At 38.7% G+C, this 25,836-nt stretch overlaps 1 protein-coding gene across 1 annotated transcript in view; it reads left to right on the top strand.

The window, feature by feature from the left end:
• Col6a5 (collagen type VI alpha 5 chain) overlaps positions 1–21,533 on the top strand; it is a 158,252-nt gene extending 136,719 nt beyond the window's left edge. Inside the window, exons 38-41 of the mRNA XM_026383975.2 lie at positions 9,357–10,043; positions 11,466–11,562; positions 12,261–12,505; positions 21,286–21,533. Of these exons, the coding sequence (XP_026239760.2) occupies positions 9,357–10,043; positions 11,466–11,562; positions 12,261–12,505; positions 21,286–21,305 (1,049 nt within the window). The 3' untranslated portion in view covers positions 21,306–21,533. The remainder of the gene's footprint in view (positions 1–9,356; positions 10,044–11,465; positions 11,563–12,260; positions 12,506–21,285) is intronic.
• The last annotated feature ends 4,303 nt before the right edge of the window (positions 21,534–25,836 follow it).

The raw sequence follows: 25,836 nt of genomic DNA on the forward strand, positions 1-25,836 counted from the left end.
CCTCAGCTTTGTCCTTAGCTCTCCCTGTGGTTCTCAAAGTGTGGTCCCTATCCTGGCAGTTGTGGTATCACCTGGGAACCCACTAGAAAGGCACAATCTTAACACTCATCTCAGACCTACTGCATCAGAAATTCTGTGCCTGGGACTCAGCAATGTTTGACCAGTATTGCAAGTGATTCTGACGTAAGCTAAAGAATCACTGCATGTCCTATCACTTTGATGTGCCAAATTTGGTTTGTGTTTTCAATGAAACTGAAAGCAACTGGGTATCTAGTATCACAGGAAAGAAGTGAGAATTCATATTTCCAAAGGATTCCTGTTAAACAAGGTTACAATTTTATTTTACTCATCCAAGAACATCTATGCGATATCTATATATCAAAAACTTTTAAGATCCACTATAGAGATTATCTTAGAGATCCTAGCAGGCATTTTGACCATGATATCCGTAATATAAAAATGCCTTGCAAAATACAGCTCCATCCAATTACTTAACCAATGGAATGGACTTTGTTCTTTGGAAATATGTAAAAAGAATGGCTAGTTTAATTATTTTTTAAAAATTTTTTATTTGTTTTAATTAGTTATACATGACAGTACAATGATCTTGACATATCATACATTTGAATCAGATGGGGTATAATTTCTCATTTTTTCTGAGTGTACAGGTTGCAGAATCATGGATAGTTTAATTCTAAATAAATTGCAACTCTTGACCCAGTGATGAGGCTGGCACTTTCATCAAAGATACTACATTAACCAATGTTGAAGATACCGTGAGTCTATTTGTAAGATTAAAGGGCAGGATAATGTTTAGTAAAAAATGTTAAATACCAACCCAAACTCAGCCTAAATTTTGTTCCTAGCTTTTAGCAGTCCAGACCTTAGGATATCTTCAACTGATGTTCTTTTCTATAAATTCATTAAGAAATGAAAAGAAACATGTCTCCCTTCAGACTAGGCTGGAGTTGCACTCAAGAATTTAGAAGGGGACTGTGGATGGGGCTTCGTGATACAGCACTTGCCTAGTGTGCTCATGGCCCTGGAATTGATACCCAGTACCACAAACTAAAACCAAACCCCAAACAAACCTTGAGGGGATTTGCATTAGTTTGGCTTTCTTTCTTTCTTTTTCTACTTTAAGCTTATTCTGAACTATAGGTAAACTTTTTTTTTAAAAAAATCAATACTTTTTCTGATTTTGAATCAATCAATTTAGATAATAGATCTGGAAGGGTATTTAGTAATCTGCTGGTACAAACTCACCTGGGAGCAATTCTATGCTCTCTCACCCCAGGGGGCATATTGTAATGTCTGGAAACATTTTTAATTGTCATAATTGGAAGGTGCAACTTGCATCTTTAGTAGGTGGAAGCCACGGATGCTGCTTAACATCCCATCATTCCAAGGACAGTCCCCACAACAAACAATTACCAGGCCAAACTATCAATAGTGGAAGAATCCTGGTTTATGAGAAAGCTCATGCCTGCAAGGTCAAGGGACAGATTGCACTATGGCACAGCACCTCTCTGTCCACTGTTCCCCAATGATACCACCAGGACCTTGCCAATGCTTTTAAAAAAATTATAAAAGTAACATCAAGCCATACAAAATTTGAATACAAAGTCTCAAGCGATTTAGCCTATTGAGCTGTTTATAGTGTGGAATATGTTCTTTGGCTTTCCACAGGCATATTGTTTTTCATAGTTTGATTCAATTGCATATCTTGCTTTTCACATAATATGTCATAACATTTTCCATATTGCTGTAAACCTCATACTGACTTTTCTAAATGTCCTCATGATGTTCCTTTGAACAAATGAATATACTTAACCATTTACTCTTTTTGAACACATAGTTTGCTTCCAATTTTTGCTGTCATATATTAAACTTGAATATATCTTTACTCCAGCTAAATTTAAATCTGAATTGGAATTAAGCACTGCAGAATTGCCTTCTGAGTCATCCATGAAATATTAACTGATGCTCCACTTTCACATCAGTCCAATTTCTTTTTTTTGTTTGTTTTTACCTATTTTTCTTAGTTGTCAATGGAACTTTATTTTTTGTTTATATGTGGTGCTGAGAATCGAACCCAGGGCCTCACACAAGCTAGGCAAGCGATCTACCACTGAGCCACAACCTCAGCCCCCATATCAGTCCACTTTCTTTTTTTTTTAATTTTAATATTTATTTTTTAGTTCTCGGTGGACACAACATCTTTGTTTTGCATGTGGTGCTGAGGATCGAACCCAGGCCGCACGCATGTCAGGCGAGCGTGCTACTGCTTGAGCCACATCCCCAGCCCTCAGTCCACTTTCTAAAGAAGAAATCTTTAGAAGATTTGTGGTCATATTTGAATTTTAATGACATGTTTCATAAAGTCTTTAAGAAATTTCAACCATCTTGGTGCTCTTTGGTAAATAAATTGAGTCTCCTCTTCATTTTCAATTGTACATCAAAGTTGTTGCGTTTACTTCTGCTTGGGAATTTAATGTGAATGTCATCATTTTCATTATTATCATTTTAGTTGTCTTTAGAAAGTTTCACATGTAGACAAGACTATTGTAAACAGAGAGTTCAGAGTTTGTGGACTATCGGAATTCAAATGTGTGCTTTTGAATTTTGCTGCTCTATAACTTGTGCAACCATTTGTTGCAACTAATAAAACAATGTTTTATAGAATTGGTGACATTTTTTTAATGTAGTTTCCTTTTTAATGGAATAAGAGTTGGAAATCTGAAGTAGTAATTAGGTGATGGTGGTGGTGGCCGTGGTGCTGGTGGTAATAAAAATACCAGTGCAGATCACGGTGGTAGTGAAGTCACTGGTGATAAAGATGTTTGCTGTTAATGGTGGGTGGTGATGATAGTACTGTTGGTGGAGATGTCAGTGATAGAGATAGAAGGGTGAGAGTTGTGTGGTGGTGATGTTGGTAGTGAGAGGGTGATAGTGATGGCAGTGGTATGCAGGTGGTTATGGTGAAGAGGGTACAGGTATGAAGGAGGGTGATAATGATGGTGGTAGTGGTGGTGGTGGTTAGTTGTGATGGACATGGTAGCCCTCAACAAAGTCTTACTCTAAGAAAGGACTCTGTTAAGCATTTACATGAATTTTCCCATGATTATCCAGACATTCTTTCATGTGACAAACGTGTATTTAACTCTCATTCTCAGCTAAGGCCTGAGCTGGACTCTTTCAAAGAGTTAGATTAAAATCAAACAATGGAGACATAGATCCTGTCTTAAAGAAGCTCACAGTCTGACAGTGCAGGAAAAGTGCCTAATAGGAGTCAGAAAGTATTCAGTTCAACAAAAATTTCAAATGGAATGATTAGGAGGCCAATATTTCTACCATTAACTCTCGGGGGAGCTGGGGTTATGGCTCAGAGGTAGAGTACCTGCCTGACATGCATGGGGCACTAGGTTTGTTCCTCAGCACCACATAAATAGGTAAAATAAAGGTATTGTGTCCATCTACAACTAAAAACTTTAAAAGTTTTTTTTTTTTTTAAAGAATAACTCTCAGGGCTCGGGTTGTAGCTCAGGGGTAGTGCGTTTGCCTAGCATGTGTGAGGTGCTGGGTTTGATTTTCAGCACCGCATAAAAATAAGTAAATAAAATTTTTAAAAAGTATTGTGTCCATCTACAACTAAAAATATATTTACAAAAAAGAAACACTCTCAAAGCATTGCATACACTGTGTGACTTGACCACTGAACAATGCATGAGAAATAACAGTAACCACAGAAACGGCTGCTTATTGAGTTCAGTCATGGACCAGACACCATGTAAACATTTTATGTACATGATTCCATTTCCTCATTAACATATTATTGTTATATTACTTACTATTCCATTGTACAGCTAAGGACACTCATGTGATCTATATATATGTGTGTGTGTGTGTGTGTGTGTATGCGCACGCTATACACACACACATATATCACAATACACACACATATATCTTTATTTAATCTTTACAAAAATCTATTATTATCATTCAATTTTACAGATGAGGACAGGATTCAAACCAATGGCCATCTGCACACACACAAAAAACTGACTTAACTATGTTTGCCTGTTGCTTGGTGATGGCACCTTCTGCATTTACAGATGAGGAAATGTACCCAATTGCCAACTTTGGAAATATGTTAAGTTATATCTTTACTGGGAAGAGTTATTTTAAAATAATTTTGATGGCATAATTTTAGTATCTAAAATTTTAAAATAACCTGTTTATAAACTCCTGCAGAGGCGATGGAACACAGAACAGCTCCATTAAAATCAAAGTGCCAGATGCAGGCGGCTGGGGAGTAATGGCTCTGCAGACATGCAGCACTTTTTCTCAGTGTGCTAGTATCTTTCGGCAGTATACTTAGATTTCTAAGATTTTTCTATTGTTTCAGAGCATGGAATAGTCCACAAGACTTGTTCTTGTCATCTAAGAGCCACCCGGAAAAGTTCAGGCCCTCAAAAGACATTTATTCTGTCTTTGGGAAAAAGGATAAAACCTATTTTAAACAATGTGCATTCAGGAGAAAAGGGGAAGAGGATCTCATACAGCAAAATAGGAAGATTTTAAATGTCTGTATTTCTCTTTGGCATAAAATCAATGATATACCGTCAGATACACACACTTGTCTGTGCCTCCTTGCCAGCCCAGCCTGAGAGCTTGACCAGTGACCTCATCAGACAGAAGGGAGGGGACCTTTGTTGGCAGTGTTAAATGAAGGGGTATATAAAGTACTGCCAGCTCCTCTGAAGATAAGCATGCATAAACACAACAGAATTATCTTTCTCATTTCTGAGAACATGTGTGTGCATGTGTGTATGTTTGTGTGTGTGTGTGTGTGTGTGTGTGTGTGTGTAAGTTATACCATTGACTTTGCTTTTTTTTTCCTCATGGAAACTGCAGACTCTATTATCTTGGGAAGTATTTTTTAGATATCTAAGATTTTTTTCTATTTGTTTTCTCTTAATTAAATTTGTAGTATATGTAGGGTAGGTTAGGCACCATGAAAATTAATTTTCTCAAAACCCCTGTAAGGTTGTAGTTTATTATTAAGGTGTTTTAGATAGTAAAACTGATGCATGAGGAAGACTTAGGCTCACACAGTTGATACTGAGCAGAGATAGGACTCAGACTCCAAAGGTTTTGTTCACAACTCCTGCTCTACAATGCTTAGAGAAGAAGAGGAATCAAATTTTATTTAATTTAAATAATTGCTTACTTTTTGAAGAAAACGATCTCTAGTGGCTTCAGTCAGAAGAATATCAATTGACTGAAAATCGCATTCTTTAAATCAGGCCTGTGAGTCCTTAGTGAGCCAGTTAACATGTGCTCTGATGTTTCTACTCCATCCTCATACCCAATGGCTCATTCTTCTGAAAGACAGAGCTGGGTTCAAACCTTACCGTTTCTTGGCCAACTCATTTACACGCTCCAAACCTCAGCTTTCTCATTTGTAAAGTGAGAATGATGGTTATTTTACCCTCCCAGATTCAACAAAAGAATATGTGTGTGGAATTGAGCACAAGACCTGAAAAAAACGGAATTAAGTACTCAGAAAGCAGAAATGCAGAGAGAAAGCCTTGAAAACCACATGAGAAGTCATCATGTAAAATGTTAACTTGAAAAATATCAGCTGTAGTTTATATGGACGGAACCTTATACATTGCACACGTGGTTTGCCTCAGGAGAAAATGTGGCTAATTTTGGCTCCCGGACAAATTGCAAGACAGACCCATGGATAACTCACACATGGGTTCAGATTTCCCACAAAGTCTGTAAAGGGAGCATCACTGCCTCACAGCACACTCAACCCCAATCCAAATGACTCAGGTCCTTTAAATTTTCCCTCACTATCTAAATTTCCTTTCCATGCCCAGTTCTCCATAAAGTTAAAAGGAGTGTACTTGGCATTGTGGCTTAAATCCTTGGCCAATGTTAGGCTGATCTCTGGGGGGTGCTTCCCTGGAAATCCAGCCAGATCCTTCATTCTGTCCAAGTCTTGTCCATAATACAGAGAGCCAGCTCTTCCTCCTCTGCAATTCCAAGGAAATTCTTCCACAGAACTGAAGGCGGAAATTTGGCTCAGTTGACATTTCTAGAGAATACACAGCACTGCTGTGAGGTCTGAGTGTATTATATTCACGCTTCTGCCAGGTTTTCTTGAAGGAAAACACTTCTGAAGTTCCCATCCTTTTAAGTAAAATGAATTTAGATTCAAAATAGAATAATCACACCTTTCAAAATTTCTGAGTTTTCAAGGCACAATCATCTACATTTAGCTTCACTGATTCTCATGCTGGTTCTATAATGTAAGGAGGAAACCTATTTTTAGAGATCTTTGTAGATGAAATATACCTCTTGAAAATTGTTTTGTTGGGTACTTTAAGAAAGGATTGAAATTTTGCTCATTTATAAAAAGAAAACTGAAAAAAAATCATTTTTCTGATGTGGGCATGTATGAAAATAATATTTCACAGCCATAGTAAGTCAATCCTTCTTCTTATATCAGAACATATATGAAGGGGCAGGGGATATAGCTCAGTTGGTAGAGTGCTTGCCTTGCATGCACAAGGCCCTGGGTTCAATCCCTAGCACCACCATCCCCACTCACATGCACAAAACTTATGTGAAATTCTTCCCCCTATGCTTTTACAAAGCATCTTGGTTGACCTTCTTAAAGAAACTGAAATACCACAGAGAGAAAACAGACATCTTGGTGGCAGAGGAGGTGATGATTAGTCAAGTCCAAAAGGCATAAATGTTCATTTAATTGACCTTCGTGATTCCTAACACACTATGACTGAGAATTCTAGAAATGTTTTTGGTGGTGATGCACATTATATTGTGTACACAGCAAAGAAGAACGCAAGCCATGTACTGTTATCTTTACTTTTTGTTTTGTATTTAGTAGTTTAATCAGTGACCTACATCTGCATCAGAAATTCTAGGAAGAGTTTAAAACTGGGTTTTCTGGAGAGGACGGGGAGGCCCATAAATTTCAAAACATGCTTGTAAAAAGCAAAATCCTGTTCAATTCTATAAATGCATTAATGAAGGAAGAATCTGGTGCATAAAGACCAGTTCTTAGTCCTTTGGGAGAAGGAAGAGAACATGAAGCATCTCAAACAAAATGGTTAATTTTCACTTAGTAGAACTGCCCAAGATGAAATTAAAACAAAACAAAACAAAACAAACAAACAACAACAACAAAACTAGACTTGTCTCTCAATTGAAATAACCAACTGGGAAAAAATACAGATGAAACAACAGTTTCTAAGACACTGGCAACTGAGAAATGAAAACCAGTGGTTCTGAGAGATGGGAAACAAATGAGGTGAATGCTACCACTGCTCCAATTTACTGCCTTGAGAGAGTTTCCAGGTCATGGTGCAGAAATGGGGAGTGTAGGTGGAGCCCGCTGCATTACCAGAGCTGAGGAGGCACAGCTGGGAGTCCAGTGAGATTAAGGGGCTAAATTGCACACAGAGTCTCTGGAGATCTGCAGGTGGTCTCCCTGGATTGTTCAGCTGAACTCTGATAGCATGAGCACATGAGGAAATCACTTGAGCCTGGGGAAAGACCCACTTGCAAGGCATATAATGCCAATCACTCACACAGAGCCAGCAACAGTGCCTTCCCCATCTGCAAGCCTGGAAAAGCCCACAATCCATAGAGTATTGAAAGAAAACCTCAGAAAGGCTTTGCCTCAAAATTTATTTATGTCTTGCCCTAAATTAAACACTGCTGCAAACTTGCTTAACAAATCACAACAGCAAGACCCAAAAGGATCACACTGTCTCTATGCAGCTTCACTTTCTCTGAAAAAGGCAGATGAATGCTTATGAGAATCCAAATGTGTCCCACACCTAAGGAACATTGCAACATCTGGCACAGAAAGGTGTACAGACATGGCCCGTAAAGCACAATGTAATCCCCCAAGCCAAATAAGAATTGGCATCAATGTTAACATTAGCAGGAAAATAATATTAAGACAGTTATTATGCATATTCCATGTTACAAAGTCAAGTATAAACATGGAAGATACAAAAAAAAGAACTATATAGAATTTGTAAAGATGAAAACTGTGAAGTCTAGGATGAACAGTACCCGGAGTGGGAGATAAATGACAGGTTAGATTTGGCAAAAGAAAAAGAGTGAATTCAAAAATGTAGCAATAGAAATGATCCAAAATGAGACACAGGGGAAAAAAGATTGAAAAATACAGTGAATATCTGTGAGTTTCAATATTCTTTCCAATAATTGATAGAAAAGGCAGAGAAAAAAATCAGCAGAATATAGTAGATTTGAACAACACGGTCAGCTAATGCGACCTATTTAACATTATAGAACACTCTGTCCAATAGCAGAATACACATTTTTTTTCAAGTGCACATCACACATTTGTCAAAACAGACCATGTTGTGGGCCATAAAATAAAGCTCAAGATTTTAAAAGATTCAAGTCATTCTATGTATATCCTCTGATCAAAATAAGACTAAATTAAAAAGCAACAACAGAAGGATCTTTGTAAAAGATCCTCCAAGTATTTGGAAACTAAATAAAGTACTTTTAAACGATCCATGGTCAAAGAAAAAATCAAAAGGGAATTAGAATTTTAAGTGAATGAAAATCAAATTAATATATAGAATTTGTGAGATTCCACTAAAGCAGGATTTATAAGGAAGTTTAAAACATTTAGACCTGTACTGATAAAGAAAAATGGTTTCAAATCAATGACCTCAATTTCTATTTTAAAAACCCAGAAAAGGAAAAAGAAGATAAGCCCAAGGTAAGCAGAAGAAAACAATAAAATTTAAGTAGAACTTAATGAAACAGGATAAATCCAACAGAGAAAAAATCAATAAACCCAAAAGTAATTTCTTTGAGATCAATAAAATTGATAAACTTGTAATCAAATTCACCAGGTGGGGGGGAAAGACATAAACAACAAATATCAGAAATGAGAGAAGAAGTATAGTCAGATATTAAAAAGATATTAAGGGAATACTATGAATAATTTTTTATATAAACTAAACAGCTTATGTGAAATGCCTTTCTTTGATGCAAAAATTACCAAAGCTCACTCGAGAAGAAATAATCTAAATAGCATAAACATATTACCATTCAACATGTGTTGAATAGTAATAGCTCTGTTTGCACTTTGTGAAGACAGATTTGGAGAATTTGTGTGGGAACAAGTACTGTGATCAATTAGTGATGTCTGTCATGGGTGTGGAAATGAAGCATGGTGATTCTCCAGGTCATATATTTGCCATCCGTGGCTAGGAATTTCAAGCTTATCCTTCTACTAAGAAGTGTGACTTGAGTTAATTGTGTTGCAGGACTCGAAAACCATGGCAGAAAAGAACCAGGTCTTACCTCTGCACCTGGAGATACCTCTCTTCAAGAATATTACATGGATGTGGCTTTCCTCATAGATACTTCCGAAAGAGTAGGAGATAACGAGTTTAAGGAACTGAAAGCTTTTATAGCCTCAGTGCTTGATTACTTTCATATCGCCCCAGATCCACTGACCTCCACTTTGGGAGACAGAGTGTCTGTCCTGAGCTACTCTCCCCCTGGCTATCTGCCCAACACTGAAGAATGCCCTGTCTACCTGGAATTCGATCTGCTGACTTACAACAGTAGAGACCAAATGAAACACCATCTCCAAGACTCTTTCCACCAGCTCAATGGAGACGTTTTTATCGGCCATGCCCTGCAGTGGACAATTGACAATGTCTTTGTAGGAACCCCCAATCTGAGGAAAAACAAAGTTATCTTTATAATATCTGCTGGGGAAACCAACCCTTTAGACAAGGAAGTCTTAAGGAGTGTATCTCTGAGAGCCAAGTGTCAAGGCTACTCTATATTTGTATTTTCCTTTGGTCCTGGGCACAATGACAAGGAATTAGAAGAATTAGCCAGCCACCCCCTGGATCATCACCTAGTCCAGCTTGGCCGGATCCATGAGCCAGATTTGGACTATATCATCAAGTTCATAAAGCCATTTGTCCACTTAATCAGACGTAAGTCACTCAATTTTTTTCTCTTCTATTGCTTTCCCCTCTCTCATTTTTTTATGGGTGCATTATAGTTTTATATAATGGTGGGATTTGTGGTTACATATTCATTTTCTTCTATTCCTTTTTCGATTTAATGTCTCTGTGTACCATCCATCAGTAGACTTAGTTAAATAGTCCTTATTTAAGTTTGAGGGATGTAAGTGAATAGGAGCAGTGAAAAATCTCAGAGAAAAATCCTAGGTCTTGTTGACCTTGAACATGTTTCTGCACTTTCAAAGTTTTAGCCAGGAAATCCTCAAAAGGGGGAAAACTTTCCTTTAACCTTAATCTGTGTTTACTATGTGCCAGGCTCTTTGAACAGATTAGGTCATTTAATCTTCAGGGTGGCCCTCAAAGGGAAATATTCATAATCCCTTTTGATAAGGAAAAAATGTTGAGGTTCAGAGACATTAACTGCATAGCTTAAAAGTTTAGAATTAATAATTGGTAAATTCTAGATGTGCCCCCACGCAGTCCTGTCCCCAGATCTATGCTTTGTCCATCAAACTATACTTCAATTACTAAATCCTTAACAAGGTTTACTGCTATAATAAATAATATCCAACTGCCACCACCCTCCACCTGATTGAAGGGCTTGTTTTTTATTCTGTCACTATAAGTGATCTTTAGCTCGGACTTGAATTCTTATGAGCCATTGGCACAAATGTCTCTAGAATCTTGTCCCAGAAAGCTAGCTCAGGCACAGCCACACAAGGATATTTTCCTGGTGTCTTTAAACCTTGGGGCTCTGAGAGTCTGCTCTGCTTCTGTCTTTGTTTTAATTTTCTAGTAACACACTTAGTATCTTAATGTATCAAATAAGTGCTGGGAATCAGGAATGGGGTAGAGACCACAGTGAAAGATTGTCTCTAGCTTCTGGAAGTTTGCTAGGGTTTTGTAGGAATGCAAGCTTTCGGGTACTCACAGAATTCTAGGACACACAGAGTCCTCAGGAATCCTGGGATTTAGGAGTTACATTTAGTAGCAGGCAAAAAAAAAAAAATGGTGTTTTCCCCCCAACCCCAATATAAAAAAAAATTTAAAAGGTAGACAATTTCAATAGCAAATGAGTCTTCTAGAAAGATCCTCTATTTCCAGGAAGAAAAAAAAAATGGTAGGAGGAATCAAGAGATACTCTTGAATTATATCACTAGCCTGTGACATATGGAACATAGGATTTTTTTTAAATCCATTTACTTCTATATCTTGTTGACTTGGCCAAGAACAAAGTATTTTAATGTCAGAGTGTGCCTAGTTTGCTTAGTCCCTAATAAAGTTAACTTTGTTTTTGAAAACACTGCCAGTCACAAGGAAAGATGAACTGACCTTGGGTGAAAGTCATAATGTGGAAGGGGAAAGTTTAACTAGCTCACTGTCTCTATCCAGGTGCTATCAACAAATATCCCACCAAAGATCTGAGAGCTAAGTGTGTGAACATCACCTATCCCAGTCCAAGGGACACTCGCATGGAAGACACTGTATTGTGAGTTAAGAAATCCCAAGTTTGGGGAATAGCGTAACTGGAAACAGTCCTTAAGAAAATATTGGGGAGCAAATGCATTTTTAGTTTTCAAGAAACACGTTTTGGGGCGTGTGAATGTGTTTTAAATGCTATGGTTTGTGATAACAACACGGGTCTGCAGTTAGTAGCAGGTAGAAATGACCTATATTAGAAAGAACTGTGTTTGCATTTCTATTCTTTTTGCCAACAAACAAACAAACCTCTTCTTTGGACCTTATTAACAATTAAATAAAAAACTTTAATGTTGGGTAGTGCCAAAGCAGAAAACTTATGATATCAAAAGTTGGAGCAGGAAAAAAACATGAAAAATAAAACAAAACATTTGCCATTTAGAAAAGAAAATGCACATGAAGACAGGCAGGAAGGATTCTTTCAAATTTGACTTTATAAAGTCTAACCCTAATGACTCAATAAAAATTCAGTGATGAACCCAGTTTTTGGCTTGAAGTTCTGAGATGGTGAGACAAATAGATGTCTAATTTCCCTTCAGAATATTAGAAAATTGCCCCTGAATCCAATTCCTTCCACAAATTACATTTGAACTATGCCAGTCACATACATAAAATGGATTCCTCGTATATTATCTGGATGTGTTTACATTTAATCTTGCAAGGGACTTGACTAACCAATTTTTCATCTCTTTTTCTCTATCACTTCAGACTCATTCCCGAGGTCTATGAAATAGAGACAAAAAACGGTGAGCTGTTTGGTGAATTTGGTTCCCAGGAGCAGCATTTCTTGGTGTTAGGGAACAATCATAGCAATGATTCTGGGACCACGAGTGATGTGATCCAGAAGTTGTACATGCTCTTTTCACCTGGGGAATTGATGGTGAACGACAAAGAAGAGGCACATTCAGAAGAAATTACAGCTTCAGTAAATGACAAACAACAAGGAGAAAAAGGTAATCTTGGGTACAATTGTTGAAGACCCTGCCGTACTTTAGTTATTTGGATTTTTCCCCCTGGTGGAAGATGAGCAGTGAGACTGTATTCAAGCAGGTGGAGATGACAGAATAAAAGAGAGGCTTATCACCTAGGGCTGCAGGGTGTGTGGGGGGTCCCTAAAATAAGGAAGCAATAAAACTCCAGAAAATCAAAAAGGAAGTTAGTTGTGTTCAAAGCAAACAGAACTGCAAGAGTAGAAAGGCTTGGTGCAGAGTTAGGGAACTCAGAAATGAGAGGCACACACAAAAAAGGACAACAGGTCTTGAATAAGCAGGAGGAGCCCTGTCCCCTGGGGCAGAATGGGGCTGAGGAGACAACACTTGAGGTCTTCCTCTTTCCAGTTCAGCTAGGGCTTTCTTGGTTTGAGATGTTGGATCCCTGCTGAGCCCTAGTTCTGATGGGGCTTTGAGAAGAAAAGGCTTCTGTGGTTCTGAGATCCATGCAGAAGCCAAGAATAGCTTCTGGGCTGGGTGGGGGAAGGAGTCATGTCCCTGAAGCTTAAGGGAAAACAGGGGATGGAAAATGGGAAGCTACAATGGGCTCTAAAGAAGTCATCCACTGTCCTTGCTGAGTACCAGAATCATGTGGGAAATTATTTTAAAATAAACATTCCCGGGTCTGCATTAATAATCTTGGGTACAATTGTTGAAGACCCTGCTGTACTTTAGTTATTTGGATTTTCTCCTGGTGGAAGATGAACGGTGAGACTGTATTTAAGAAGGTGGAGAAGACAGAATAAAAGAGGGGCTTATCACCTAGGACTGCAGCTGATATATGAAATATATGCATATCCAATGACCCAGCAATCTTTCTTCATTGTGTAAACTCAGCAACAACAACAAAAATGTGTGTGTGTGTGTGTATGTATTCACCAAAAGTCACACACTAGAATGTATACAGAAGCACTATTTGTAGTGGCTCTTTAAGTGGGAACAAAATTATCCAACAGCATACTTGAGAAATAAATGTTGGTATATTTATACAATAAAATACTATATAGTATATATGTATAGTTCAAAAAAGTTTAGATAAAGTTACAAAATACTTACTCTTAAAGATTATGTATACATAGTTTGATAGATATATAGCAAGATATATAACAAAATTAACAAAATGATGAAAAGCAAAGGAAACAGACAGGGAAGTATGAAAAATATAGATAAAAAAGGAGAAAGATGTAATAAAATGAAAATTAAAGGTGGTGTTTGTCAGCTTTTTGTCACTTGTGGCTGAAATATCTGAGAATAACTTAAAGGAGGAAAGATTCATTTTGGCTTCTGGTTTCAGAGGTCTCAGCCCCTGGTCAGCCAAGTCTGCTGCTTTGGGTCTGAAGTGAGAAGGAGAGGAGCATGTGGCTGAGGAAAGGTGCTCAGCTCATGGCAGCCGAGAGAAAGAGAGCAGGAAGGGACAAGGGACAGATAGAGTCCTAACGGCCACCCCCTAGTGACCTACTTCCTCCAGCCATGCCTATCTATAGTTACACCCGGTTGCTCACTCAAATAATTAATTCACCAAATGGATTAATCCACTGATGAGGTTAGAACCCTCACGATCCAATGTTTACCTCTGAACATTGCTGCATTACCAAACATATGGCTTTTGGGGGGAACTGCCAGACCCTAAACCATAACAAATATATATACAATGAAATATCTGGTTCTGGGTGGAATGAGTCCTTTTTAGCTCCAACATGGAGTGAGTACATAGTCTCTCTCTTTCCTACTGATGATAACTAAAAAATTTTGATGAAATACAAAAGGCAACGACCTGAGAACTCTGAACAAAAGAATAAAAGGAGGTATACTATGAAGAGGCATAATTTTACCATTTTTTTCTGTTCTTTTGTGACTGTATACGGAGGGCAGCCCCAAGTACCAGGGCTGTGTGGCAACAGTAGGGCAGGTGGCTAAAACGAATAGTTACCCAGCTTTGTGCCAAGAGAAACTAGGAGAGGAGCCCCTATGTGTTAAAGATAGTAGAAGAAACCTCATTTCCTCCCTTTTTCTCTCATTTGCTCAGAAGGCAGGCAGGCGGGAGCTAATTGGAAAGCTAGCTGACTAAGTTAAAGAGGAATTCTGTCTTCCTGGCCAGAGAAACTGGGAAGAGGGACCTTGTGGCCAACACTTATGAGTAACCTGACAGAGGAGAGAGTGGGAGCAGGGGGTCCTCGCTTTATAATTGCGTCCTGTCCTGTGTGGGTCCCAAGTTCTTCCGAAAGCTCGTGTGGACGGGAGAGCTTTGAAGTGAAAATTGAGATTGGAACCATTACCCACAGAAGGCAGTGCCCAGTACTGACATTCTGAATCCCTGTTGGGGTTGATTTCCTGCTAAACCCAGCAAATAGTATTAAATTCCCACAGAGACCGTAATAGGGCTTGGAAATTATACAACATAATTTTCAAAATGGTCAAGATGCAATCCAGAATTATGCAATTTACAAAGAACCAGGAGTGTGAATAATTCCCGAAGGAAAAGATAATCAACAAAATGCCAACCTCAAGTTGACTCGGGTGTTGCAATTACAGACATTAAAAGAGCTGTTAGAACTATGCTCCATGAGGTAAAGAAAAACACCTGGAAGTGAATAGAAACAAGAGATATTTGAGCAGAGAAATAGAGACTGCCCAAAACAACCAAAAGGAGACTGTAGTACTATAAAACGTAACAGCTGAAATTTTAAAAATTCTTTGGGTGGGCTCAATAGCAGAGCGAAGATGACAGAGAAAAGAGTCAGTGAACTTGAAGAGAGGTTAACTATACAAACTGAAGAGAGGAAAGAGACGGAGAAAAATGAAAAGAACCTTGGAGACTTGAAAAACAGTATCAAAATATCAATTGCAATTATCAAAATATCACTGCAATTCCTGGAAGATAGTAGAAAGAGATTCATGCAGAGAAAAAAAAATTTGAAGACATAATGACCCAAAATATTTCAAATTGGCAAAAGATATAAATTTACATGTTTTAAAAGCTCAATGAGAATCTGACTCAGGCGCATCATAATCTGAGACAAAAATTATAAAGAAAAATCTTGAAGCAGCTGGAGAAAAACTATATGTTCATAATTGTAATATGAGGAAACAACTGTTCAAATAACCATAGAAACCTCACAGTCTCTGGAACAACTTTTGTTTTCTTTAAAGTGCTAAAGGAGAAGAGCTATCAACACAGAATTCTGTATCCTGTGAAAATATCCCTCTGGAATGAGAGTGAGACAGTGTTCACATTCTGAAATTCAAGACATTCTCAGATGAAGGAAAATGCGCAGAATTTGTTGCCCATAGACCTGTTCCAAGGGAGAAATAGGGTGTGACGATCTGGGAATTTGAACGGAGCTCAAACAATTGCTGAGTGGGCGGGTGGAGACGTGCTGGGCAGGCAAAGCACAAAAAGAGGCACAAAGGAGAAGTTAAGAGAATGTATTAGTCAGCTTTGTGTCGCTGTGACCAAAACGCCTGGCAAGAGCAATTAGAGGAGTTTATTTGGCACGTAGTTTCAGAGTCTCCATCCATAGACAGCTGACTTCATAGCTGTGGGCCTGAGGTGAAGCAAAACATCATGGTGGAAGAGTGTGACACCAGGCAGAGAGAAAGAGAGAGAGATAGAGAGAGAGAGAGAGAGAGAGAGAGAGAGAGAGAGAGAGAGAGAGAGAGAGAGAGAGAGAGCGCCTGGGCACACATGCTCCACCACCAGGGACAAAATATACCTACCTCCTCTAGCCACACCCTACCTGCTTATAGTTACCACTCAGGTAATCCATATGAGTGGATAACACACTGATGAGGGTATACTTCCCATAATCAAATCATTTCACCTCTGAACAGTCCTGCATTGTCTCACACAGGAGCTTCTGGGGACACCACACATCTAAACCATAACAGTAACTGATGGGAAGGGAGGCTGACTGAGTACAAGAAAGTAGTTCCAGGCACAGTTTGCCCATGTAAAGGACAATACTATTCATAAGATAATTCTGTACCTATGATCTCACTGAATTCTCTCCAAAACCCTGTATGGGAGACAGGAGTTATTATTCCTATTATGCAGGTGGAGAAACGGAGGCTCAAAGAGGCTTAGTGCCTTGCTGGGGCATGACACCAGCTCCATCCCTTCTGATGCAGTATGCTTTCCCAGTGTCTGGAGGAAGGCATTGTGGGTAGATCAGATACAGAAGGGGTGGGCAGAAGAGGGGATGTCTTATTCTGCTCAGGCTGCCATAACACATGCCATACCCTATGTGGCTTAAACAAGACTAATCTATTTTCTCCTGATTTGGGGGACTGGAAGTCCAAAATTAAAGTGCTAGCCTATATGGCTTTTTGTTATCTGTACTACAGATTGAATCCAGGGGAACTTGATCACTGAGCCACATCTCTAATCCCTTTTATCTTTTATTTTGAGACAGGGCCCTGCTAAATTGCTGAGGCTGGCTTTGAACTTGCGATCCTCCTGCCTCAGCCTCCCAAGTCCTTGGGATTACAGGCATGCACTCTTGCTTCTCAGCTGCCTGTATGGCTCTTGATGAGGGCTCTCTTTCTGGCTTACAGACAGCCACCTCCTTACTGTCCTCACGTAGTGGAGGAGAACCCAGGTGTCCTTTCCTCTTCTAATAAGGTCACCAGTTCTATAAGATCTGGGCTCCACTCTTCTGGATTTAACCTTAATTACCTCCTTAAAGGCTCTGTCTTCAGTATTGCCGAATGGCCTGTTAGGGCTTCAAAATATGAATGAGGCAGGGCATGATTCAGTCCACAGCAGAGATAAAATTAACAAGGTAATCACAGAAAAGAGTTCTATAAATCCAGTGGTTCCCAGATTTGTTACTTTTAGCATCAGTTGGTTATTTTTTGGGGGGTGGGGGTACTAAGGTTTGAACTCAGGGGCACTTGACCATTGAGCTACATCCCCAGCCTTATTTTGTATTTTATTTAGAGACTGGGTCTCACTGAATTGCTTAGCATCTCACTTTTGCTGAAGCTGACTTTGAACTCATGATCGTCCTGTCTCAACCTCCCAACAACTGGGATTACAGGTGTGCATCACTATGCCTGGCTACCTGGTTATTTTTTGAAAAGTTTAAAGTCCAGCCCATGCCCCACATCAATTAAATTACATTTTCTGGGGTGGGGGAGGCATTAGGAATCATTAGAAGCATTCCAGGTGATTTCAATGTACAATCAAGTTTGGTACAAAACTGCTATAAATTCTGGTTGAATTGGTCCAATTGGATATCTCAAGGAGTTGTTGCTGAAAATGATAAGGTTGGTAAAATAAAAAATATTATCATTAAGCGAGCATGGTCAATACCATTCTTACTATCATTGTAAATAATTTCTTTCCTCCAAAAGTTTTTAAAATATTTTTCTATGGTAATTACGTACATATATCTATAAATAGATGGTGTCTTCAATCCTTTTCCTCAGAGCTATGTGGCTAATAGCTTGGTTTGGTGACATTTGGCTAGGCCAGCTATGTGAAGCCAATGGCTCTTTGAAAAATATCAATTGTGGTTTTTTAAATTTTTCTTGGACTCATGGAGGCTTAGAATTTGAAAATTGGAGTGACTTTGGAAATCACTGACTTCTTACAGATAAGGAAATGGAAAAGCCACGGATATTTAAAGTGTCTTACTTAAGGATGTCCATAGTGCCTAATCAATGCTGTTTGTCATAATGATTCATACTCTATAGTTATGCTTATACAATGTAATTTCATCAAGTCAGCCCATGGCAAGGAAAACGTATCTCTCAGTTACAGAAAGTTGGAGATGATACATAGAAAGCTCAAAATACACATGGTGCCTACTATAGATAATAATCTGGTATTGTCCCTGTATGAGTTATCAAAGTCTGATAATATATTGACAACCAAAGATAAAAATTCATTGTGCAAAATTATCAGGCTTTGTATGACTTTGCTCATATTTTGTTTTCCCAAAGAAGAGTGGTCTTTTCTTTTTACCTACCCTCGTTGCTGATGTTTTCATTTTATACATTTGCATAATGGACAGATTTTCTGTGTGCATTTGCAAGACTTTATTGTATATTGTTAAAGCATAACTATGTCTCTTTTCCTTCTTCTGCCAATCCAGGGCTTGTTTCTTAGTCTTTATTTTCCAATCATCAAGTGCAGTGTTTCTCCAGTGAGATCGTTAGACTAGCAACATCAGTATCATCTTGGAGCTCATTAGAAATGCAGATTCTGGATTCCTATTCCAGACCTACTGAATCAGAGACTCTGGAGATGGGACCCTCCAGGTGACTCTGGTGCTGATTAGAGTTTGAGAACCACTGACTTTGTGTTATAGATATTGAACCCAAATCAGCCTTTTTAAATTGGAGTCCTTTCACTGGATATTAATAGGTATTGGGGTGGGAATCATGTTTCTGACATCACTGATAAGTATGTGTCCTTTTTGCAGGACTTTTCATTGCTTTTAATGGGTAGATGGTTATGGTGATTCTGAGAGAGTAGCTATAGTTAAACCAATTTAACTTCAGGATCTTTATTAGGGAGTATCACATGGGCCTAGTGTTTGCAGCCACCACTTTGGGAAACAATTGATAGAATGAATCCTGGGGCCAGACATAGATTTGAATCCTTTTTCCACAATTACTGATTATGGGATCTTGGGTATATCACTTTGACTCTCTGAGCCTTTGTTTTCTCATCCCTCATGGGGATAATAATAGACCTTATGCCATAGGCTAATGAAAGCAGTAAATGGATGTAAAGTGTTTCAAACAGCACTCGGCCTAGAGTAAAAGCTTCATAAATGTTAGTTATTATTTCAAATGATGATGACAGTGGTAATAGTGATGATGGTAAATGACATTAGAGCTGATGGCCATGGTGAAGAAAACAGACTTGGAATGGGGAGAACCAGGTGCTCGTTTTGGTCTGTCACTTACTAGCTTTGTGGTCTCTAAAAGTCACCTGATTGCTCTAGTCCTCAACTTCCTACTCCATAGTGAGGAGTATGGGTGAGGGCAGTGTTTTTCATACCAGAGTATCTATACCAGCACCCACTGGGGGATATACAGAGATCATAAAAGCCAGACTTAAAGGGTGCTCTACCCGAGAGTAAACATTTGTGTCTCACATTTGTGTCTGAGGAATCATGGAGGACCTTATGTCCTTTTATAGATGCTCCCAACTCCACACACAAACCATGGTACATCTCCTGGATCTGATTGTAGTGCTTTGGCTTGGATATAACCACCCTCCTCCATCCAGGGAAGCATTGGAGATGGGGTGGGAGTTGTCACACCAAGAGTAAAAATAATAGTGAGAACCTATCCATCTAATTCATAAAACATGTCCAATAAAAATGTTTACTTTCTGCCTTGATCAAATTACCAAAATTTTAATATTTGTGCTATTGTAATAAATCATAATCATAAATCCAGCTAGATTAAATCTTTAACACATAGAAGCTTATAGTCATAGGAAAGTTTTTGAAATACACAAATATTTACATGTATATGTATATATTTCTCCTCGCAGAGAATTATGATCATGTAAACAGTAAGATTTTAAAGCATATGCATACTTTACAGTTAGAATGAAATTCGATGGAGGAAGTTAAACGGAAATATAAGTTTAAGGAGAGAAATGAGCACTATAATATATCTGCCTTTTAAACTTGGCATGTTTGCATATATTTTAATGGATAATGGTGATATCAAATCACTGTGAATTTAGATTTCATTGAATCAGTTAAAAGAGAGATGTGGAAGTTTTGTTTTTATGTCAGTTTTTACAAATACATCACAAAGTTACACATTTTCAGCTGCTTAAACTTGTTATGAAAAATAATCAGATGTTAACTTTAAAATGTGCAAGGCCAAGAAGTACATTTTTCCTCCTTTGTGGTGGGTACATAAGTAAAAATGGCTGGAACCTCTCTAAGATTCTTAGGCTAGCTTCCCCTGAAGCCCACCCTGAGCTGAGACTCTGTGTGCATGTGATCTGTTGAGGAGATGGCAGAAGAGCCAGTGAGGGCATTGCAAGAAGCAAGAAGGGCAGGAGCAGAAGCCCAACAAGGGTGTCATCTCAGCAAAGTCCCATAGAGGGCAGCTAAAGCCTGGTCCTTCGAGGGAACTCAGGTGTCTGCGGTAGGCTGCAGTGATGTCCTGATGAGGCAAGGAAATTGGGTTTTCTTACTCCCTCCCAGATGACTAATTGGTGAAAAGCTGCCATAGGGAGGGACACAAATTCCAGGAGGGTTGTAAACCCCAGGCACTCAAGGCATGTGTAGTTGGATCAGCTCTGGCAGCTCAACAGCAGTCCTCTGAAGAGTAGCTGGTGCTGATGCTGGAAGTGGTAGTGGCTGGGAGAGGAGGGAAGAGAGGGGCGAAAGTTGATGGGGAAGAGATGCTGTCCCATAGCGAATGCTATGAAAAGGTCGGAGGGATTCCTAGCTGAACCCTGACATTGTCTGCATCTCACATTTCTTCAAAAGCCTGTCTGATGATGCCAGATGCTAAATTTGCTGGGTAGGACATTTCCAATCATGAATGTACCATGGCCTCCCCATGGAGTGTACCTCCAGTTCTGTTTTTATATATTGCTCGTTTATGTCTATTATCACATCAGACTTTTAACTATTGAAAATGGCAAAACTACTTGTGTTTGTTTCATATATGGCTTATATAGGAGGAGTGGGCTCTACAGAGAACATTTTAAATAAATACAGTAATATTAAGAGCAGTGTATATTTTTCTGTTTTTTTCAGATGGCGAGGACACAAAATGATTATAGCAGACAAGAAGACAGCCCTTTGGGCGTGTGTAATCCCCTGTGGTTCTAACCAGAGAATATGAATAATCCATTAGAAGTGGTGTCAGGAATTTTCCTGAAAATGACTGTATAAAAATGACTGTGCTAAATTTTGTTCTTGTTTTAAGAGTTTTCTGAATAAAGACATCAGTGACCAGACCTGAGAAACTAGGATTGATGTCATTTCTCCTGAGAATTGGGAAAACTGAACCCAAAAGAGTTAACTGAATCTTTTCTTTGACAGCTTTGCTCTTTTCATTAGGTTTGATCCATTTTGATGATGTAGTTGTCTAAAGAAGATTTTTGCAATACTTTTTATCATATCTAAATCTCAAATTGAATTCTGAAGTAAAAAGAATTTAGAATGTCCTAGGAACATCTTTCACCCATCTAAGAAATGGAATCCCATGCCCCTGTCTCATGTTCCCATATGGCCCCAAATTGCTTCTAGCACTGGTTGCCTGTAAAATCCATTTTCACACTGCTACCAGCGTGGACAATGCTTTCTCTTTTACTAGGACATTTTAAAAAGGAATGGAATTCATGAGAAATAAAAATTGAGACGAGGATAATCCCATGAATTGCTATTTTGTGTTGTGATCAGTTTTTTTGTTTGTTTTAGCAGGTTTTGTTTGGTGTGTAATGGTTTTTTTGATGAAAAAAATAAAAACTTGGAAATGCATGAATACTAAATATGACCAGAGCTGGTCTTAAAAATGACAATGTAGAAGGAGACAATTTTTCAAATAAAACCAAGTCTGACTCACAAACTTGTTTTGTTCATTTTGTTTTATTTAACTATGGACCCATTAGTATTAAATCAGACCCATGAGAGTGCAAACACAGAAATATATTTGGAAATACACATACAATGTAAAATAAACCCATAGTGAATTAGTCTTAAAAATCATTCCATTTGGCCAAGGCAACAAGTAATAACAAAGCCAGTGAGCATATATTATATGAAAAATAAGATCACTGTGTTTTCCACATAATTTTTCTTAATTTGTTTACATAATTTAAAAATAACCCAATCAATTAATTCTAGATTGTCAGATTTTTAAAAGTACCATTTATTGCTGTATGGAAAGTTCTACTCATTTAATAGTTTTATTTTCTCCCAAGCATCCTGATATGTGTGTAAATAGGTATCAATGTATGCATGATGAATACCTCAGATCCCTAAATCAGAAAATAATATGGGCTATCAATAATAGAAAACTACAGGACATCCCACTGCTGAGGGGAGCATAACTGTTGCAACTTTGGACAGCATTTTAACAATACCTAGTTAGATATCCTATGACCTAGCAGTCTCTCGCTTCTAGATCTATGTAACTGTGTGAGAAGCTCCTCACTCATGGACACTCGGAAACAAATACAATCATGTTTATTGCAGCATTGCAGGTTTTAGGGACGAGTTGAAACCAACCTAAATATCCTAACATAGCATTTTCATATAAGGGAATATGATACAGAGGTTAAACTGAGCTGCATCTGGAACAGCAGCTGTAAACATGGACAGATCTCAAAGATGATGTTGAACCAGGAAGAGTGGCATTTTTAAACCTGGTGAAAAAAATACCACTTATTGTTTATGACTACTGACAACCCCAGGAAAAGCAAAGAGACACATATGGAGATGACAGACATCAATCTCCAGAGAGTGGTTATCTTTCAGCAGGGAGAGGTAAAATGGGAGTCCAGCTGTCATTGTGATTGCCTTAGTTCTTAAACTGGGCAATGGAAAAATGTGCATTTCTTATATTATTCTTCGAACATTTTTGAATGCCTGATATTTCATCATTTGAAAGAAAAATTAGTCATGAAAAAAATACATCCAAAATTCAAGTAAATCCTCATGCTATATCTAAGATCATGTTAGGGAATTGGGAGGGACTTTTAAAAATAGATAAATCTCCTTGCCCTGGAGGAGTATGCTGTAAGTCAAGGTCACTAGAGTTAGTACCATTCCAAAATAATGGTGAAAACTTGTCCTCTTCACTGACAGGCCACCTAATCTTGATCGGTGTATAAAATTAGTTTATGTCACTCTTAGAATGCATTCACTTTTGATATAAATTTTATGTCTAAGTTGTTTGAAGATATGTAGGGCACAGCAAAATTTGATGCATATAGGAAGTAACAGCGATGATATTAAGTGATATTGTTTTTCTGGAGGAGCAATTATGTTGTAACTATAAGGAAATTTTAAATAAGTGTATTATGTACTTTGGCCATTCAAGCCAGAAATATAATAACTTCATAAGTTCTGTGGGCCCTGAAAAAAAATCAAGAACCAACAGCAGAGGATGATCATAGGATGATAAAATATTGCAGTGCACAAATTCTGAGTAAGGCTGCTAAGAGAGCCAGTAATTGCTCTGGAATTCAGAAAAGGAAAAATCACATAAGATTTAGATAATTGGAGACTTCAAGGAATAAATGGGATCATGCCAGTTTCCTGCTGAAAGATAATAATAATTATGCTTTCCTTTGGGCTCCTTTATGATAACAGTGTCCTAGAAGGAGTTTCTAAAGGGCCATTTTCAATCTAACGTTTCTCAACCTTTCCAGCCTCAACTCTTCCCACTGCAAGGAACTTCTTCCTGTTCTCCTATTCTTTCTGCTGGGCTGGCTTTCACCTGGTGCCGCAGTCTGGCTGGGCACAATTCTCGAGCCACTTGTCAAACAGAAACGAACTTTATCTTTAGAACACACACTGCACCACAAGAGCTCTTCAGGAATTCCCTCAGAGCCCAACTGCCACCACTGGCTTCCAGTGAGCCTCTCACCTCCTACTCCTCCCGCTCTTGAGGCCAATTGGCTGGGTCACATGGGCGGAGCCAAAAGAGTCCCCCAATGAGCAACTCCATGGTCTGAAAGGGCGGGGAAACAGCCCAATGAGCATCACCACAGAGAAGCCAATCAGCTGGCAGCTGGAAGTTTGCTGGGGCCCGCTGTGAGCCAATCAGCTGGAAGTTTGCTGGGGCCCCTTTGGCTGTGGCTCTCAACAACCTGGAACATCTTCCATAAGTAAATCTGGGCAAATAAGTCCACACTGCTGTCTATTCTCTTAGTACCTGGGTCGCTCCTTCGGACCCCTCACCAGAGCAGGTTACAATGGCCCATTCACTTGTCAATGTCCCTAAGAGGCACTGAAGTGAGCCTCTCTGCCTTGCTCAACACTGTACCCCTAAAACCCAGGACAGTGTCTGGCACTTATAAGGAATCCAATAAATAATTGATGAATGAAGGAACATTTGGTCAGGAAGGATAAATATAGTTTGATTGGGTGGTGAGGTAAGGAACTGGCATGAGTCTGTGCTCTGGTGAGTGGGGAAATGGGCAGGGTGTGAGCAGGGTTTGTATGGTGGCCAGTGTAACCACATTAGGAATCTGAGGCCATAGCAAGTAAAACAAGTTTAAAAAAGAGTAGACTAAAAAAAAAATCTTGAGCCATTTTACAACATCCAACCTATATGAATATGGGGTGATCCATGAGCACAGTTGCAGCCCTTAAAAAGGACCAATGGTGCATGCATTGAGCACCTGCTTTCCCAGAGATTTTATGCAGAAATGACCCATGACCCATAGTTGAGCCACTGCAACCTTATGTGACATGAGACAATGCGCTAGAACAGCTGGTCAGAATTACAGATGACTAAGAATCCTGTGATATCTCTGGAAAACTTCATTTGACATTTTAAATATGATTCATAAATCTTTTATCTAAGTGCAGACGGTGGGGGTGAAAAGTTGAATAGTCATTTTTAGAAGTTTGGGCAGCCCCTACTGTTTTCCCTAAATCGAAACCTCTTTCCATCTCTCCAGAGTGATCTGTCTCCACTTTTAGAACATCTCTCCTACTCTGAGAGTATCCGAGATCTCCTTGCCCTGGAGGGAGTCTGACATTTTCTTTTGTCGAAATTTCTTTTCTCAACGATCCACTTTGATAGTCCTAGCACCTTGTAGAACACTAGGAACTTAATAGAGGCTTAATAGCTATTTTTCTTCATGCCAGAAGGGATGAATGAATCAGCCCTGTCTTGCTGAGACTGGATAATGTCCTGTTGGCCTTCTTCTCTTCTTCTCCCCGGCTTCTGCTTCCCAAAAGGAATTTGGATTCTATGTTGAAATAAAGTCCTTTGGCAGGACTAGTAGTTGTCCTTCACAGAAAGGCTGCCAATGAGAAAATTCTCATCTCCTATGATGGTGCTATTGTTGGGATCTTACATGTTTCCCAAGGCTCATGTATTTTTTTTAAATCAGGACATTATAATTATAAATAATTGTGGGGTTCACTGTGACATGTTCATACATGCACCTAACTTAGTTTGCTCCAGTTCATTCCCCAGTACTTCTCATTTCCCTCTTCTCCTCCCTCCCTTTGGTCCCCTTCCTTTATTCTGCTGGTCTTCTTTCTATTAGTTTTTTTGTTGTTGTTAGTTGGTGGATTATACTTACCCATAAAAAGTAAAATTTTTGTGAAACTGAACAAATTTTG

Source organism: Urocitellus parryii, chromosome 2 (assembly GCF_045843805.1).
Source record: "Urocitellus parryii isolate mUroPar1 chromosome 2, mUroPar1.hap1, whole genome shotgun sequence".
Taxonomy (NCBI): Eukaryota; Metazoa; Chordata; class Mammalia; order Rodentia; family Sciuridae; genus Urocitellus; species Urocitellus parryii.